At 39.1% G+C, this 17,894-nt stretch overlaps 1 protein-coding gene across 5 annotated transcripts in view; it reads left to right on the plus strand.

Annotated features, from left to right (window-relative positions):
- The first annotated feature begins 10,662 nt into the window (after window positions 1-10,662).
- The window catches only part of gria4b (glutamate receptor, ionotropic, AMPA 4b), a 112,853-nt gene continuing 105,621 nt past the window's right edge, over window positions 10,663-17,894 (plus strand). For 3 of the 5 annotated variants that reach the window (XR_011694587.1, XM_071506017.1, XM_071506019.1), the window contains exons 1-2: window positions 10,663-11,092; window positions 15,442-15,600. Coding sequence is in view for 3 of the 5 variants with exons in the window: in XM_071506017.1 (XP_071362118.1) it covers window positions 11,002-11,092; window positions 15,442-15,600 (250 nt within the window). In the remaining 2 variants the exon portion in view is untranslated. The remainder of the gene's footprint in view (window positions 11,093-15,441; window positions 15,601-17,894) is intronic. The other 2 variants (XR_011694588.1, XM_071506020.1) reach the window with 1 other exon arrangement.

The following is a 17,894-nucleotide window of genomic DNA, read 5'->3' on the forward strand; positions in this document are numbered from 1 at the left end:
CAGGAGTGTAATGTAACACTGCACAGATACAGGAACACAGTTTCTCCTCTGAAAATCAATTCCACTCACAACGTTCAACGCTACCACAAGGTTTATATCCATCCAGTGTATAGAGTAAAGCCTATATACTGACAGGCGTTTAAACTGACAGGTGTTTTGATTACCTTGTCCATCCCATTCATATCTACGAGGGCAGGCTAAATAACAGAAACACCTCCCTGTTTCTCATGAAGGAGGATTTCTCGTAGAGCTGTTGGATTAGACTGCATTAGTGTCAGCTAGGTGTTCCTAATAAATTGACAACCATAGTTACCACATACAAACACACACGACAAGAGAAGAGAAACAAAACAAACAAACAACAAAAAAAGACATTCAAACAGTTAAAATCAATCTGGGAAACAACTCCAGACACATGGATGGGTAATGTGTTTGACAAAACACAAGGCAATAAAAACTCCTTAAAGTCCTAACACAGACAACATCCAGCAGTGATGAATAATCATAGGGCCTGTTAATGGTCTTCTATGTTGTTAAAAAGCTTAACCACAGCCAGCACAAAGGATCCTCTCTGTTTTCTGATGAACACTAAAACAACTATTTAGTCCACTGAAGAGCATAAAATGGTCCTCAATTCTGTTCTTGTTTTGTTTTGTGAAATCACCTGTAAGGAGTCTGGAGGTGAGCCAATGATAGAGCTAAGAAAGGACACAAGCTTTGATGCTCTGGATAAAAAAAAAAAAAAAGACTTGGTGAAAGAACAATTTAGACTGAGCCTTTTTTAGGACAATGTTGCCATTATTAGTTTGTTATCTTAGCATACACTCGAATATCTGTAAGAATGGACAATCTTCACTTCTTCACCATCAATAAAAACAGGAGTAACTTTCTCCCTTTTCTTCCTAAAATCAATTACTTTTAAATGATAATTAAGGGAGACGCCCACCTCTCTGTGAGCATCATCATTGCCCAGCAAAGGTGACATACGTTTGGTTTCTCCACAATAAAGGTACTTTGGATGATCATCATCTGGTCCAGTTGATTCTATTAGTTTTTTAACTTAAATGTGCAACTTCAGTACAAATAGAGGAGCTTGAGTTCTGCATGGAAAGGACTGAACTCATTTTGTGATGCACTCAACTGTGCACTTTTGGGGGCCAGCACCACACCTACCATACCCACTACCCAGTTCACACCCAGTTCACACCCAGTTCACCCCCCCCCCCCCCCCCCCATTCTATTTTTACCATTTATTTGTCCTTGTCTGATCGCTCTTTTTAGTTCTTCTGTGCAGCTTTAATTAGTGTTTTATCCCTATGGTGAAAGCTGCTTTCTTTTTGTTAATAGCATTCTTTACTTCTTAGGCAACCTAAGACTTATTATTAGAGAAAACCTTAATAGTACTCATGTACTATGCCAAGTATAATATATAAGTAATGGTATAATTTTGAGCTCTTTGTACTTTACGTGAGTATTTCCATTTTCTGCAACTGTATACTTATCAATTAGAGGTAAATATTCTATTTACTCACTTCATTACTCACTTCATACTTTTAGTTACTAGTTACTTTGCAGAATCAGATTAATAATGCAATATATTAGGAGAAAATAAATTATGATGATGAAGATTTAAGATAAGACGTTATTGATCTCTTGGGGGAAATTCACAAGCGCCACAGCAACTCATGAGTAATTAGTATTAGCCCAGCTTTATCAGCTGCAACATTAAAGTGATCTGTACATGAATGCATCAGTTACCATAATTCAATAATATAAGATAGGCCATATCATTCTGAAGCTATAGCAGCACTTTAGGTAGCCTTAATATTCACAAGGAGTTTACAGTTTGTAACACACTATAATGTAGCTGGAAGCAGGTGGCGTTTATTAACGTACAGTGTTATTCACATGATAAAGTCGTGATTAACCCTGTGAAATGACGCAAAGGAGCAAAATCAGCCGCAGCGACGGAGAAGACGCTGCTGGTGCGTTCGCGGCCGCAGGATGGCAGAGCTCTGTCCTTAGCCCACATGTTGACGTTCACACGGTTCACACCTGGGCCAAGCCTGGAAGTTAGTGACCGACACAAAGAAATGCACAGTAATGCAATAAAATCAAGGATGGTGTCATGGTTAAGATGAAGATTTCCTGAACTAATCACTGATTTACTGCACCGCTCAGCTATGTGACCCTGATTAAACGCACCTGCGGTATCAGCAGGTGCAGGCTGGGTCTAGCTGAAAGCTAAACGCTAAAATGCTCCGGTGGATCCTGAAGCTGTGACTGTTCTCCCTGTTGGGACTGCAGCTCTTTCAGCTCAGTGTGTGAAGACTTTGAGGAGAGACTCCGTGGACTTGGATTTATTTTACACTGAGGCGGGTTATGGAAGACGAGACTCCCAGAAGGACGTTCAGACAGGTGAGTACAACAACAGATCTCTGACTGTTGTAACGCACTGTACAGAGAACATCAGCAGGTTATCTGCGCTTCACTGTGTAAAAACTTGCTTTTTAAAATATATTTGTTAAACATCTCTGCTGTCTGCCTCAGCGCTGCTTTATTCTGCTATTTTATTCTATATTGCTACATAAAGTCTATGGACTCTGGTGTCGTACTTTTAAGTTATTCTTTGTGTGTAATTGTCTGAGTTTTGTGCTGGTTAATTGTGTTAAGGCCATGGAGAAGAGGCTGTTTGTCAGTGCTTATCAGTCCTAGATGGGGAATTTATTGCTGGTTTGGACGTCAGGGCTCTAACAGACTTACTTTTCTAACTTACTATTTAGTTTTATCTGAGTATTTCCTTACAAAAGTAATTTCACTGCACAAGTGTTTTGTTTTAAGTTGTGTTTTGTTAGCTATAAGACCTGAGATCAAAAGCCCATATTTAGTCATTTGCATCCTTTTTGTTTTTTGTCAAGTTTTAGTTGACTGGACATTTTTTCTCATCTTATTAAAAAAAAATACATACATGTTTTTAGTTTAGTTTTATACTTTTTTTTTTTTTTTCATCAGAAAATTAGCTGACTGAATGAAAATGTTGTGTCTGGTTCAGTCCAGACAAATACTGAGCATTTCAGTAAAACCTGAGCAGACTGCCCTCAAATAAGATTTCATCTGACTGATTTAAGGCTAAAAGAAAATTAAAATGAAAAATAAGCCACAAGATGACAGGTTGAGGTATGATTAAGATTCCAGCTACACAGAGGGAGTCTGATGTTAATATATCCAGACCTGACAGAGGCTAAAACAATGAAATCTGGAAAGATGCAACAACAGCAAATCCAATGCAGTCCAGCTCACTATGTCATTGCTATGATAGAAAACCCTATGTAATCAAAACCCTTCAACCCTGCAATACTATCCACAATTGTGATGTTCAGATTGTCAGTATTGTACCAGACTCTTACAATTGTACAGTATATGTTTACATTAAATAAAGATTTAAAAAAAATAATATTTGTAGTCTCTTCCCATACAACACAAGCTAAATATTAGACTGGTCAACAGACTTTAAACAAGCCCATAACAAACCTTCTACATAATATGCTGTGCATTTTAATAACCAGTAATTCTCACGAATAGACATTTAGCTGAATGGACCCATTTAAGATTGACAAGACCTAACAATCTAATGTGTATGGGAATTATGTTGTGTGTGTTTAAAACAAACTTGTCTTAAGCAGAAGCTTAGCAAACATAGCTGGCTGGGCTGCAAACAATCTAGCAATGTCCAGTTGTTTTGAATGCTTGATATGTAATAACCCTCCAGAAGAACATATAAGCATTTCCTAATCTGGTGCGCCTAAAAATAAATGTGTTGTTTTGATGGATAAAGTTCTGTTTTGTTTAGACACAAACAACTTTGGTTGTGGTTAGAGAAAGATTCTGATTTGGGTTAAAATAGCTTCTTGGTTAAGGTTAGAGAACGAGCGTGGTTGTTGTTAAAGGAAAGTAATGCTGAGGGTTGGTAGGAAATGGGAGGTGAACAACTGTCTCCAGTGTCTGATGTTTTGTTGTGCCATCCATCCATCCATCCATCCATCCATCCATCCATCCATCTGTCCGTCCATCCATCCATCCATCCATCTGTCCGTCCATCCATCCATCCATCCATCCAGACCACCTCCCCCAGCTGACTTTGTCTCTTTCACAATGTCACACGACTTCGTCTTTTGTTTCTAATCATAATTCATTAATTATATGAATTAAAATTTTTCCTACATAATTCATATAAAAACAATATGAATTATGTAGAAAATCATAATTCCTACAGCCATGTTGTTGTAGTCCCCATCAAAAACTAGCTTAGACCTTCAAGCGGCTTTTGGTTTGTGTGGACTTGCACTGGTTAAAGTAAAAAAATTGCAACTTAGGAAAAACACTAAAACCTCACATGCTGTACCAGAACTTCTGCAAACTCGACATGTGCTGGTCGTTAGTAGGTCTCACACTGCTTTCTGTGAGACTTTACACCTTTGTTTAACATCTCTTGATGTGTGACACTGAGAGCAAATGTCTCACCATTAAAACAATGAGGTATGAGACCAACCTATCATTGTTGAAAGGAAGAAAAAAACAGCCAGTGAGACTGATGCAAATGCCTGACATACATCACGCTGATGTCTCATCTATATGATGTTGTCTTGTGCTAGAAAAACTGGCTCACAATAAATTGGATAATGGAGCTGGAGCAGTGTGATATATAATGCTGGAGAGAGATTGCACTGATGTATATTTAAAAGCACAGAGTTGTGGTTGTGATTGCAGAGGGTTTATCATAGTGTTGTCTTTAACGGGTGTGAGGTATGCTCTCTTATGTTCTCTCTGCAGTGTTATACTGTTACTTTGAGTCATATTAACATCCACCATTTATAATATAACAAAGTGTTTTACATATATTGATGTTTTCATGTGCATCAGTCATCTTGGTATAGCGAGAAAATCATTATGTAGAAACTTGAACCTTACTGGGGATGGGTAATCATTTCACATATCATGATGTCGGCTTATATTTTTGTTAAATGTATTATATTTAATCAGTGCAGGCCTTCAAAAAGCTGCCCTGACAGCTGCATTACGACTCGACACAATCATGAGTCTGGCAAACCAACAGAAGCAGACAGGATGTTCAGTTTAACTCAAGCAAGTTTCAAGTCTAAAAGGAAATTGTTTCAAGGGCTCAGTCTTTAGAAGGTTCTGTTTTATCAACATGAATATAACTTGTTCTTGATCACTACGTCCTGGGTTTTGCAACCTGCGTGATGGTTGCAGTACCTTTGTTCTTTCAAGCATAGACAGCCCTTACAATTGGATAAAATACACAACATGAACTTGACTATCTAATTTGCACTTGAAAGATCTCTTGTTGCGGAGGGAGCACAAGAAAAACTTTAGAAAACATTTAATGAAATGTATTATTGCCTAGAGGTGTTTTCCATTCATTATCCACCTTCACAGTGATGGAGAACTGGTCAGTTAGGATGTTTGAAGACTCCAGGGTGGTCATTATATTTATTTTTGTATTTTGTTATTTCTCTGCATAAGAGAGACTGAGTGCCTCTATGCCTCTTGCATTGCATGTCACAGCGTGCCACCAAGTTGAATGTACTCGAATTGGAAATTTCAAAATTTCAAGTAGTAGAAGGCAGTGGAACAGATGGAGGACTTACGGAAACATCATTTCCATTTGTTTTGATTCAGAGAAGGCAAATGCATCAGGGAAGCAGTAGCAGTAAGTAATAACAAGAGGCAACAGAGTTTATAGGAAATGTGTTCTCAAATCTCAAGAAACTATGAACACTGAAAACACCACTGCAGTGAGCTGGAGGCTCCCTCCACTCTGCCTCTGTGTACTTGTCCGTGTTATTCAGTGAGGTTTTCCACCTGTGGTACTCACAAAGGCTACTGTTTGTTTCCATTTGTTTTGAGTTTTGTGTTGGCTTTCTGAAAAAAATAGTAAAAATGTATGTATTCACTTAACAAATAAACCCTCTCATGCAGGAATAAACAATGCAACAAACATTTGTCCAGCCTGAAGAAAATTTGCAGCACATGTTCCAAGTTGGGTTAAAACAGTCAAACTAATAAGTGGATAAATAAGATTCAGGATGAAAAAAAACAACATCGGCAAGTGTGGTTCCATTGTCCACGTAAAGAAACCTATACCACAACCTCATCAAGAATGTGTTTGTGTCTATATATAAAATGTTTACATTATAATTGATATATGTATATATGTTAAAATATACTGCAGTTACAGTATGTGCTTTAAATGACCGACCATGACTCCAACTTGGTGCTCGCCCCACAAACATGAAAGTAATATCTCATCTCTTCCTTGGACAGAACACAAAGAAAAGAGTATTTCTCACAATGTTGAACTTCCTTTAAATATATTTATGTGTTTCTGAATTTAGCAAATCAAAATGTCCTGCAGAATTCAGTCAATTGCTGTTCGAGAGTAATTCAGTCAAAAGCAGTCAGCACCATGGACAGCTCCACACATGAACACAGTTGATCGGCGCTCCACAAAACTCTTTCATCTCTTTGGATTTAGGGCTGAAATAAAAAGAAATCAGTTTCAGTTGTTTCGATATAGTAACATAATTACGTTTCCTAAATTTAACAGGAATAGTTACGCAGTCCCAGAGATTTACAGTAGTTTTCCATATTTAATACATTTCCAGAAATATGTCCACATTAATTGAGAAATCCCTGTTATATTGGGTTTTGTGTTCAGGTTGGCTCATGACAATAAACACTAAGATTATGAAAAGTGTGCAGACATTTAAAATCCACTGTAGATGAACTGACGTCTGAGACTTTCTGCTACGTTTTATTTTACCACCTCGAACTGAGATACAAACAGTATTGCCCCTATTGCTCATCATCCTTAAGTGATACTAAAGCAAATATTTTCAAAGAGATTTACATATGATGCAAATTTCAAGAACTACAATTAGGATACACGTGATCTGCCAGTCCATGGAGGACTATTGCTTTTTGCAGATCTGGTGCACAGTGAGAGACTATTTTCTGCTTCAAAGCAGCAAAACTTGAGGAAAAGCATAACTCAACTCAAAGCACCGGGTGGTGATGCTATTAGCAGAAATTATATGGACTATATCCTGCATTGATAATGACTTCATGAGAAAGTATTGATGGACCAATAAGTGTATTCACTAGAAACAAATCAGTTTTCATATCAGCATTTTCTCAAGTGGTTTAAGTAAAATGAATCTTTTAATGAATCTATTGATCTCAGTGAGGAAATCAGATCTTTGCAGCCCCAGATACAATAGAATACAGTGTGGAAGGTCACTCTTGACGAAGGGAATTAGGGCTGTTAACTAATTATTATTTTACTATTAATTAATCATATATATATATATATATATATATATATATATATATATATATATATATAATATAGTTTAAAAAACCAAGAAATATTCAGTTTTCAGTATCGTGTATGTAAATGTGTCAGTAAATACTGACATTTGAGAAGTTTTGCTTCATCAGTAAATGGCTCAGGTGACATAAGTATGGTGGGTGGGTGCGTGGGTTTATCGGTCATATTTTTTTACAGAAACACCATCTTGGGGAATTGGATAAATGGGAGCATTGTCCAGAATTGCAACCTGTAAAAATAGCTTCTTGGTAAAGGTTAGTGAACGATCATGTTTGTTGTTAAAGGGCAGAAATGCTGACAGTTGGTAGGAAATGGGAAGTGAACAATTGTCTCCAGTGTCCGGTGTCATGTTGTCCCATCTGTCCGTCCTTCCATCCGTCCAGCCTGACCTCTTCCCTACTTCCTACTTCCTCCTGCCATGTTGTGGCAGTGCCCATCAAAAACTAGCTTACACCTTAGAGGGCAGCTTTTGTTTGTGTGTAGTTACACTGGTTCAAGACAAAAAATTTGAAGTTAGGAAAAAAACTAAGATCTCATAACAGTTTTGCTTTCTGTGGCAAGGTTTCTTCTAATTGGATTCAGGACTGGGTGTTTGAACTTCCATTAATATTATTCAGGACAGCAAAGAACAATGCACTTGTCTTGTCACAGACTGAATTAAGCTGTTTTTATTTCTTTTAATGGATGAATTTTTGTGGATCTTCTCCTTTGAAGTTATGTTTTTCAGATTTTTAACACGCTGTAATGCTGCAGCTTTGGTGAACCCAGCCTTCTTCACATTGACAAACCAAAATCAACTTCCTGTACTGCTTCCAGCAGTGTCTCACATATAATTACTAATTTTCAAGTGGGTCTACCTGAGGCTACTACAAACTTCAAAATCAGCAGAACTTGAGCTGTCTGCAGCTCCACTATCTACTGCTGTTCTTATTTAACTGCGTCACCCCAAGGAGACTAGCCTACACTTCCTTAATGTCTCATAACACTGGTTTTCATGTCACCTTAGAGGATGCAGACAAAACTTCTAAATGACTTTTATTTTACTTAAATATCTTTAGACAAACTGAAGCAGTCCTACTGAAAAAAAATGATCCATCGTTTCATCAAAGTAATAAAGCTTCAGTTCACCAAACTATTAGCTGAAAGGGAGCATGGGTGCTGGTGGAGCTTTCTGAGTTTCAACAGGGTCATTAGGCACATCTCCCTTTTTAATGATTAGCAGCATGTTAGAACAGTTCAGAACAAGGTAGATCACTGCAGAGGTATTAACTTATTGGACCGTACTTACTTGGATTGTCAAAACATCCATAAAGTTTTTACTGCCTCCCTCCGTGTCTTCCCTGACCCTCCCTGTGTGCTTATCATTTGTGTGGCTGGTCTCAGCAGATAAATCCAAAGCTGAATTTCCTCCCCGGTCCATACTTGGAGCCAGTGCTGGTCTGGCTTTATTGAGATGGAGAGGAGAGCTCTATGGGCTGCTTGAGTCAAAGCTGATTTTTCTTCTCCTTGATGTGTGAGTAACTTGATGGCTACATAATTTTACATGTCAGTTTTCATTAGTGACTGGCTACAAAAGACATGATAACGCTAGCTAACTTGCTGTTACTGATATTAAGAATGAGTTTGGCAAATGTTGCTATTGCTAGCTGGCTAATGGTTGGGTTGGATTGTATTTTTTTATTTTTTATTTTTTTGGCTCTTGTATACTCAGGGTAACTTTATTCAGTTGTGCTCTTATTTTGAAATAAAAGCAAATTGATGAGCATTCAAATGGCTGGTAGGGTGCTAATCATGTAATTGTACTCAGTGGTTAGCATCGCAGTATGGCTGCACTTTTACTGAAACTGCCAGTTTGTTTATTTAGAGCAGGGCAACCTCATTAAACATGCTGATAAGGAAACCATCTAAAGTGAAATAATTGATCTTATATAGTTTACCTGTTATTTATAAAACAGGCAAAATGAACAGATTGTTTCAATTAACTAGTATGATTGAATATTTCATTTCTCATATCATTTTAGTTTTTAAATAGTTAAAAGTGTTTAGTTCTTCATACAATTTTCAATTACCTCATCAAAGTAATGTAACTGATTACTTTTCATTACCATTAATTTAGTCTGTTGGTGCCCTGTAGAAATTTCACAACCTAATGATCCCTCCAAGTTCATATGTTATGAAAACACAGTGCTGCTCAGTGCTGTTCCTGCGCGGCCAAAAGATGCAGAGCAACAGAATGAATGTTATTTTCTACATATTAGCATTTTACTTAAAACAATGTGACCTTTTTGTAATCGCCAGCATTTTGATTAGTATCTTCACAGTTGGTACAAGCAGGAGAAATTACCACAGATGGTTTCAGTCTACCTTTCAAGATTTGGGATTTGGGTTGGAAATCACTGTGGAGTTTTCTTCTTCGTCAGCATCTAGTGGCCATTAGAGAAACTGCAGGTTAAGACACAATAGCCCTCAGGGCAAATCCTTGTGGCTGACTTGCTAATGATACATTAATGTCTCATGTATCTTACTAGAACACTTTGACACTGAGAACTATTGCTGCTGCAGGGAACATTTGTCAAACCTTTTTATGCCAACAAAAATGATGCTGCTGTCCAATGTTGAGACAACTGTGCCTCGAAAGCCTTTCACAAACCTTTTTGTGCATCTCCCTCCTAAGTTTAACAATTTATCACATGTGAAGCTATCAATCAGGGCTGTGCTCTTTATTACTTACTGGGTTATTGGTTCGGTGGCATGTAACCCAGAGACAAGAGGCACCCTGCCATTATAGTGAAAACTGAGAATGAATAACCCTGTGTGGAGCCATTTAGTCCTGCAAAAGAAAGCGATGTCTGGCGAAATAAAAGCAGCAGAGTTTATAAAAGACCAACACCATAGAAAGGTTTTACCTAGTTCATTATTTCCTATTAATTGGGGCAGTTTGTGCATTTCAAAAGGCACCTTACAGCACATTAAAGGCGGTATAAAGAACCAGCTACACATGAGGAGAACATGAGATCAGGGGTTAAGACGTTTATCTTCTGCAAGGGGAGCTATCTGTAATAACTGGGGGGAAATTTCCTGTCAGCCATCAAGTCGTGGCATCGGTATATATATACATTTTTTTTTCATATGAGCGGTTGTGGAAGTTTTGGTGTTAAACGAGCTGCGGGGACTTCTCCGCGGCTCGGTGCTGAGCGGACCGACTGACGCCCCTCCTGCCTGCCCCGCTCGGGTAAAAGGCGCATGTGTGTTATTGCTGTGATGTGAGTTGAGCCGCATCCAGACGCACTGGCCGCCGCTGGCTCCCCCCCACCCCCCACCCCCTCTCCTCCTCATCTTGGTGGTGTGTGGTGTTGTGCGCAAAATCTCCAGCGCCGGACGGACGGACGCAGTTTGACGGCACAAACGAGCGGCACTGCGGGGGGATATCCAAGAAAAAGCCATCAGAAGCAGACATGGATATTTAACGGGCATTTATACGGTTTTTTATTTTTTACCTCTTTGTTTTTTCACCCTGTGATGTTGCTTTTGCCCCGGGGGTGTTAATTAAACCTGCTCGATGTCTCTCATCAGTTTATAACCGAAACAAAATGAGGATTTCTTCCCGCGACTGGTTTCTGTTGATGTTCTCGGGCTTTTGGGGACTGACGATGGGAGCTTTCCCGAGCAGCGTTCAGATCGGTGAGTGTGAGCCTACATGTTAATTCTGAGCAGAAAATGAATCATGTGGATGAATCTGTGGACGGTCCTGTCTGCTGCCTCTGTCCTGCCACCCCAACACCTCAGCACTACTCAAAGTGGAAATTGTTGATTCCCTCCGCGGTCTTTTTTTTTTTTTTTTGTTGTTTTATTTTGCTTCTCGTCTAAAATAATTACACACAGACAGGATTCTTTCCTCTGTTGATGCTGTTCATGTTTAACACACACACACACACACACACACACACACGCACCTAATGCGCTTTGTATCTGCAGGCTAGAGTGTGTATCCCAGTGCACTCCGCCACTGCAGCAGATCAGAGCAGCAAAGTGTGTGTATTCCCTATGCAGGCTGCCTGTGCATTGACTGCCGTTAACACTCTGGCAGACCCGGGTCCTGGCGCTGCAATAAAGCTCTTCCACGGTCCCACAGGCCTTTACAACATCACTGTTTCCTCTTCTCCAGCTGCACACCTTTTTTTCTCTCTTTTAAACATCTCCATGTTTGCATTTAACAAACTTAAAAATGTTTGTCATGGGAGGAGATAAAGGTGATGGATTTCTGGTTCATTTCACTGCTGTAGCAGGCAGATTGACCCGCATGATTTAATGGCAGGGAATGAAAAGAGGGGCAAGCAGTGACCTCCAGTTGTTGATCATCACAACCCTCCCAAAGAAATCAATTATCAGAAAAGCAGTCATTCACGCCTTTTCCTGTAAAAACCACCTCACAAATGAATCGTGTTTTTGTCTTGACAGCCTGGAGAATGTGTTAAAACTGTTTTTCTGGGATTAGATATTTTGCTCAGACTGACTTTTTTTTGTGGGTTTACCCTCTACTGCATCCCTGCTTGTAGCGGACTTGACGCACATCAGAATCAGTCAGGCTGATGAAAAATGACAAGCTGTTCAAATGATTCTCCTTGTCCTTTTATATCAACGTGATACTCGAATTCCCGGCACCCCTCCAGGGAGGTCAGAGGCCAGGGTCTGTTACAGAACAGCACCCCTGGAAGTGAGGACGCTTGAGCTGTGTGGGGGGTTTAAAGCTGCATCTGTGGAACTGCTGTGACATCATTGACAGACATTCAAGTGATATTTTGCTGCTGAATTAGGCAAAAAAAAAAAAAAAAAACTGGTGTGGAAGCGTTTTTGCTCATGATTCCTCATGATTAGAACCACTTCTCGTTATCGTAACAGAATTACTGCCAATGAGAACAAACACTGTTGATGTACTTCTTGTGTTGTCTTATTTCCTATCTCAGCCTTGTAAACCACCTTGAGTGTAAAAATCCACAGTCAATGTGTCCTGACACACAAGATTTCATTTAATAGTTTCGAGCAGCTTCAACAGCTTTTCTACAATCAGCTGTTATCTGTTCCGGATAATTGTCACTGAAAAATCAACACTTATTATCGCTGGGAAATGATGTGTTCACATGCATGCATCACAGAAACGAGTGCACCGACACAGTCATTGCAAACATGCTCTGCAATCTGCAACAAATTAATTCGGACACTAGAGATACATGAGAAGACTGATTCTGAGAATTATATTTGCTTGCACTGATTTCTTTTGGTGGGGCTGCAGCCTATGTCAACATACATTACATGCAGGGTGTTGGAGGCGGGCGTCTTAGACAGGAAGTCAATCCACAAAATAAAAAGGAGAAAAAATATGTACAAAAATAATTAAAAGGGCAGAAAGTCTAGATTCGATATGTTTGCAAAGCACATACCTTTAAATCCACCTTCAAAGTGAATCAGGTTTTTGAAAGTTGATATTCCAAGCCACATTAAAAGGTTTTTCAGAGTTCTGTAAGGATTTACACGTTCTGTCTGAAGGATCCTGGAGCTCTTGTCACTTCTGAAGAAGATCCTAACGTTATCTGAGCTGCCTGCCTCAGTGTGTGTGGATGTAACGCTCTTAAGACCGTGACTCTGCAGAGGTTATTCACTGAGGTTAAACTGGCGTTGCCATATTCTCAGACATACCGGGAAGAGTTTTGTTTTTGACAAACCATATGGTGTTATTGTCTTTCTTGCATTAGGGAAAGTCATAGCTGAATAAACGCAGCTAAGATTTTATCCTTGTGATCGGCAGTGAAGATAAGTTTTCAAATCTGAAATATGTGAAGGGTATTCCTTCTGACTGGGAGCCAAGATGTACAAACTGTTCACACCTTTATTTGTAAATCACACTTCCTGTGAGCATTTGGTAGCAAGTGTGAGTCAATGGGGCATGAAACCATCACACTAGAAATGATATGTAAATCAAAACAGCTCCAATGCTTTATCTTTACCAGAGCCATGGATGGGATTTATAAAGGCATAAAATATTCTGAAGTTTACCTTTTTTAAAGAGGTCGGCCATGAAAAGAACACACTGGCATTTTGCTTTAAATGACATTTACACAGTCTCATCCCAAGAATTATGGCCTTAAGTTAGATTTTGAAATGTGAAACAAACTGAGTCTAACTTAAAACACCACTGACATTTGAACAACCATGAACAGCTTAGTCAAGATCTTTGTAAATGAGCAAGGCCGTAATGAAAAAGAAAGGGGGTGGGGGGGAAGAAACCAAGAGCAAAGTCATATATGATATGTTTGATAGTGGAGCTACTGTCGATTCAGCAGGGAATCTGATGAATATTATATCACTTTTTTCTGCTCGCATTAATATGAAACAAAGGTGATTCACATGTTAAACAGGCTGTGCCACAAAGCCTAGAGGTGCTTAAAGAGCCATGACTTGCTATATTGCAGCATTAAGGTTGAATTGTCAGCAATAGGATATTGGCAAAGTGATTTACCACACCAATATTGGCTTTTCATTACGTTTCATATATTGTCCAGTCAGTTGTGTCTACTATGATGGAGATTCCTCTGTGACCAAACCCTCTGAAATGGTCTGTGAAGCGCTAATGAGCTTTAGGTGGACACATAAGAAAAACGGCATTAATTGTTTGTTCAAAGGCTGAATACAACCTTTGTTTACCTGTCAACGACCTTGGTTTCTTTTAACGATGACCACAGTCCTTCACAAACCTTAACCAGGTAGTTTTTAAGCATGTAGGGATTGCAGTGTCACTTGGTTCAGACTGAAATTCCTCAGCAGCTACTGGATGATTTGCAGTGAAATGTGGTGCACACATTCATGGTACCCAGAGGATGCCTCCTACTGACTGTGATCAGCTGACCTTTCCTCTAGCACCATCTCTAGGTTGACATTTTTAATTCAGAGTGAAATGTCTCCACATCTGTTGGATGGACTGCTATGACATTTCCTCCAGATGTCGATGCCCCCCTCAGGTTTAACTGCAATGACTTTAGCAATCTCACCTCTTTTCATTTAGAGCCATTGTCAGGTCAGAATTTCAAAGTAATGACATTCCCACCAGCCTCAGCTGTTTAGTGCTAATTATCAAAGATTAGCAATGTTAACACGGTGAGTGGAGAAGTTAAGAATGATAAACATTTACATTAGCAGGGTTAGCATTGTCATTATGAGCATGTTAGCATTCTGACGTAAGCATTTAGCTCAAAACACCACTATGCCTCTTCGAACTACTAGTGTGGGCTTAGACTCTTTGTCTTGTTTTACCTCAAATCACAATCTTTCATGCCTAAATCTATCCATACCTACACCAGAGCAGTAGCAGATCAAGAACCAGTCACATAAATAATTATTTTAATTAGTGTGGAAACGTATTCATATATCTGTCATAACATATTATAAATTTAAGCTTGACTTTTTTTGGTTTTGCTTTGACAGTGTTGTCACATAATCACAGAACTTTGGTCATGTGATAAGAAGTGATGACACAGTAAAGGGTACGGAAAAAGCAATGACATATTTTCCTTCTTGATTCAGTTCTACTCCTCCAATCAGGGCCCTTGAGGAGGCTCCAGGTGGCCCTCAGCAGGGGAGTAGCTGCTGAATCTGGCTGTGATTTGGAGTCTGAAATCCTCCCCTACAGATCATGTATAAGAATCACATTTGTGATGAGTTTCATTCTCATGACTATTTTCTTCAAGTAACTGAACAAGCATTTTACCCACCTGGCAAAAGAAAACAGGGACTCTAATGCACATGTGTTTGACAACCCCTCAATCTCAGAATCTTATCTGTGTTTAGACTTTTGGACATTTGCAGATGGTGGAGACTGCCACTTGTTTCATGTCTCTGTGCAAGTCAGGAGTAACTGAACTGTGTGTGCTGAGGTTAAACGTGGTTGAGAGAGAGTGGATTCTTCTCTGGTGCCTTTTTCCACTCTATATGCTCCTCATCAGACTTGTGTTTGTGCCCCCCCCCCTTCCTCTGTTCAGGCGGTCTGTTCATCAGAAACACTGATCAGGAGTACACGGCCTTTCGTTTGGCAATCTTCCTGCACAACACCAGCCCGAACGCCTCGGAAGCCCCGTTCAACCTGGTGCCTCACGTGGACAACATCGAGACGGCCAACAGCTTTGCCGTCACCAATGCCTGTAAGTCGCTGTCTTAATTTTGTGTTCATGTGCTTGATTTTGTTTTTTTTTATTACAGTAAACCAGGAAAATTGGGTTTCCTCTACAACAAAGTGTAGGATGTGATTTAAACAAACAACCATGTGTTACAACTGGGGTCGTAATTTAAACATCCAATCAGCAAATAATACAACTATACTTACCAAGTGAAAGATATAGTTCATCATTTTATTTGTAGCAGGAAGCTGTAGATGGGATGAAGTTACAACATGTAACTTCCTTTAAAACCACATTTACATTTCTGTTTGTTCATGGATAAAACAATAAGATGTAGGTAGGTGTATTTTTCAACTTTGGAGAGAGCCACTGTAGCTGTTTCTACTTGCTTCCAGCCTTTTAAGCTAAGCTAGGCTAACCTTATCCTGACTTCATCTTTGTACATAACACAGGTATAGGACTGAGATCAATCCTCTCATTTCATTCTCAGAAAGAAAGCAAATAAGCTTTTCCCCCCAACACCAACATATTTTGCTTATTACCCTTATCACATGTGGTTTCATATGTGGTTGTCAGATGTTTAACATGTGAAATCACAACCTCACATGTGAACTGAAACACTATACATGTGAAATGTTTCAGTTCACATGTTAAATATTGAATTTCACATGTGCTTTTTTTTCTGTGATCTGGGATGTGTCAACAATATTAAAATAAGGGCAAGAAAGACAAGTCGTCACACAGGTTGTAAACAAGCACCCAGGTGAGTCAAACCTATTTGGAAGAGAAAACATAGGCAAAAATTATTGTTGTAAACATCCATAATGGTTTACAAACCAACTTCCTGGTTCAGCTTTGACTCACTGTATTTACCACTGTTGTATGTACACACTGTTCCTGTGCAATGGGGGAACACTTCTGCTGTAGTCATCAGCGGTTTAGATAATCTGATTAAACTGTTGGCTTGTTTGATGCTTGTGTATCTTGCCATGTTGGGTTTGGATGTTGTTGTGTCCTCAGATCTCAGCAATTACATTTGTGAGTCCAGTGCTATTATAACTAATAGAAATAATGCCTCAAAGTTGTAACAGGAATTATCCTTTAAAGCTGCATGTTCTCTGGCTATAATATGATAAATAACAACATCAGCAGTCAGGATTAGTGCCAGTAGACATAGTAATGGTGTAAATGCTAATAAGGTTCAATTATAGTGATATAATGGGTGTCATCCAAAAATGACACATAGATGACACACATTTTGGTTGTGTTCTCATTCTGCCACTAAAACAGGTTAGTGTGTGTGTGTCTGTGTGTGAACGCACAGTACATGTATATGTGTGTGTGACGTGTCAGTACAGCTGTGTCAGTGAGTTTCTGCTGGTTCACATTTGATCTGAGCAAAGCTGCACACGCTGAGGGCGACAGCAGCTGCACACACACACACACACACATACAAACAACAATCATGCACATTGCTATGGTAAGATCTCCTAATAGTAGTAGGCAGTGATTTTTAGTGATGGTCCCTGGGGAAATGTCCTCTTTCTTTCCTTCTTTCTTGCTGTCTGATTCTGTGTGTGTGTGTGTGTGTGTGTGTGTGTGTGTGTGTGTGTGTGTGTGTGTGTGTGTGTGTGTGTGTGTGTGTGTGTGTGCGCAGCGTGTGGGGGTTCCCGCAAAGACCATAAAACACAGCAGCCTGATGTCTTGTACTATCTATGGTGTGATCTGGTGTTAGAAAAATCAATGGCTAAATTAAGCAGAGAACGAAGTGCTGTTATGTTTGCTTGGTAATCGTGTGTGTGTGTGTGTGTGTGTGAGAGAGATGACCAGAGAAAGATTGTCAGAGATATTTTCTCATTCTGTGATCCCATTTGGAGAGTTGGCATTTTGAAGAGTCTTCTCTTGCATTTCAATTTCTCCAATATTCCCCTTTTAAATTTACTGTTGACCCTCAAATTACACCAGTGGTTACCAAAGTAACACTTTGGCAAATAAGCACCATTAAAAGACATTAACAGTTTCTATTTGCAGTGTACCCATGGATGTACAGACAACTATCAATGGATTAATGTGATAATGAATAAAACTTAAAAACATGATGATTCTTAGGAAAGTTCTGTTCTTAGAGTTATAAGGAATGTGTTTTTTTTATGATTTCTAAGTAGATTTATAGATGTTATACACAGTGGTTTATTTATACATAATAATATCAAAGTATAGCATAATGGACACAGAATCTAAAAATATGTATATCTAGTTGGTTTCGTCAGTTATGGCTCCAAGAAGGATTATGAATTTTTACCCATTCAACTCCCACT

The sequence above is a fragment of the Trachinotus anak genome, unplaced genomic scaffold (assembly GCF_046630095.1).
Source record: "Trachinotus anak isolate AG129_WGS33_773 ecotype Australia unplaced genomic scaffold, CSIRO_AGI_Tana_v1 ptg000020l, whole genome shotgun sequence".
Classification (NCBI taxonomy): Eukaryota; Metazoa; Chordata; class Actinopteri; order Carangiformes; family Carangidae; genus Trachinotus; species Trachinotus anak.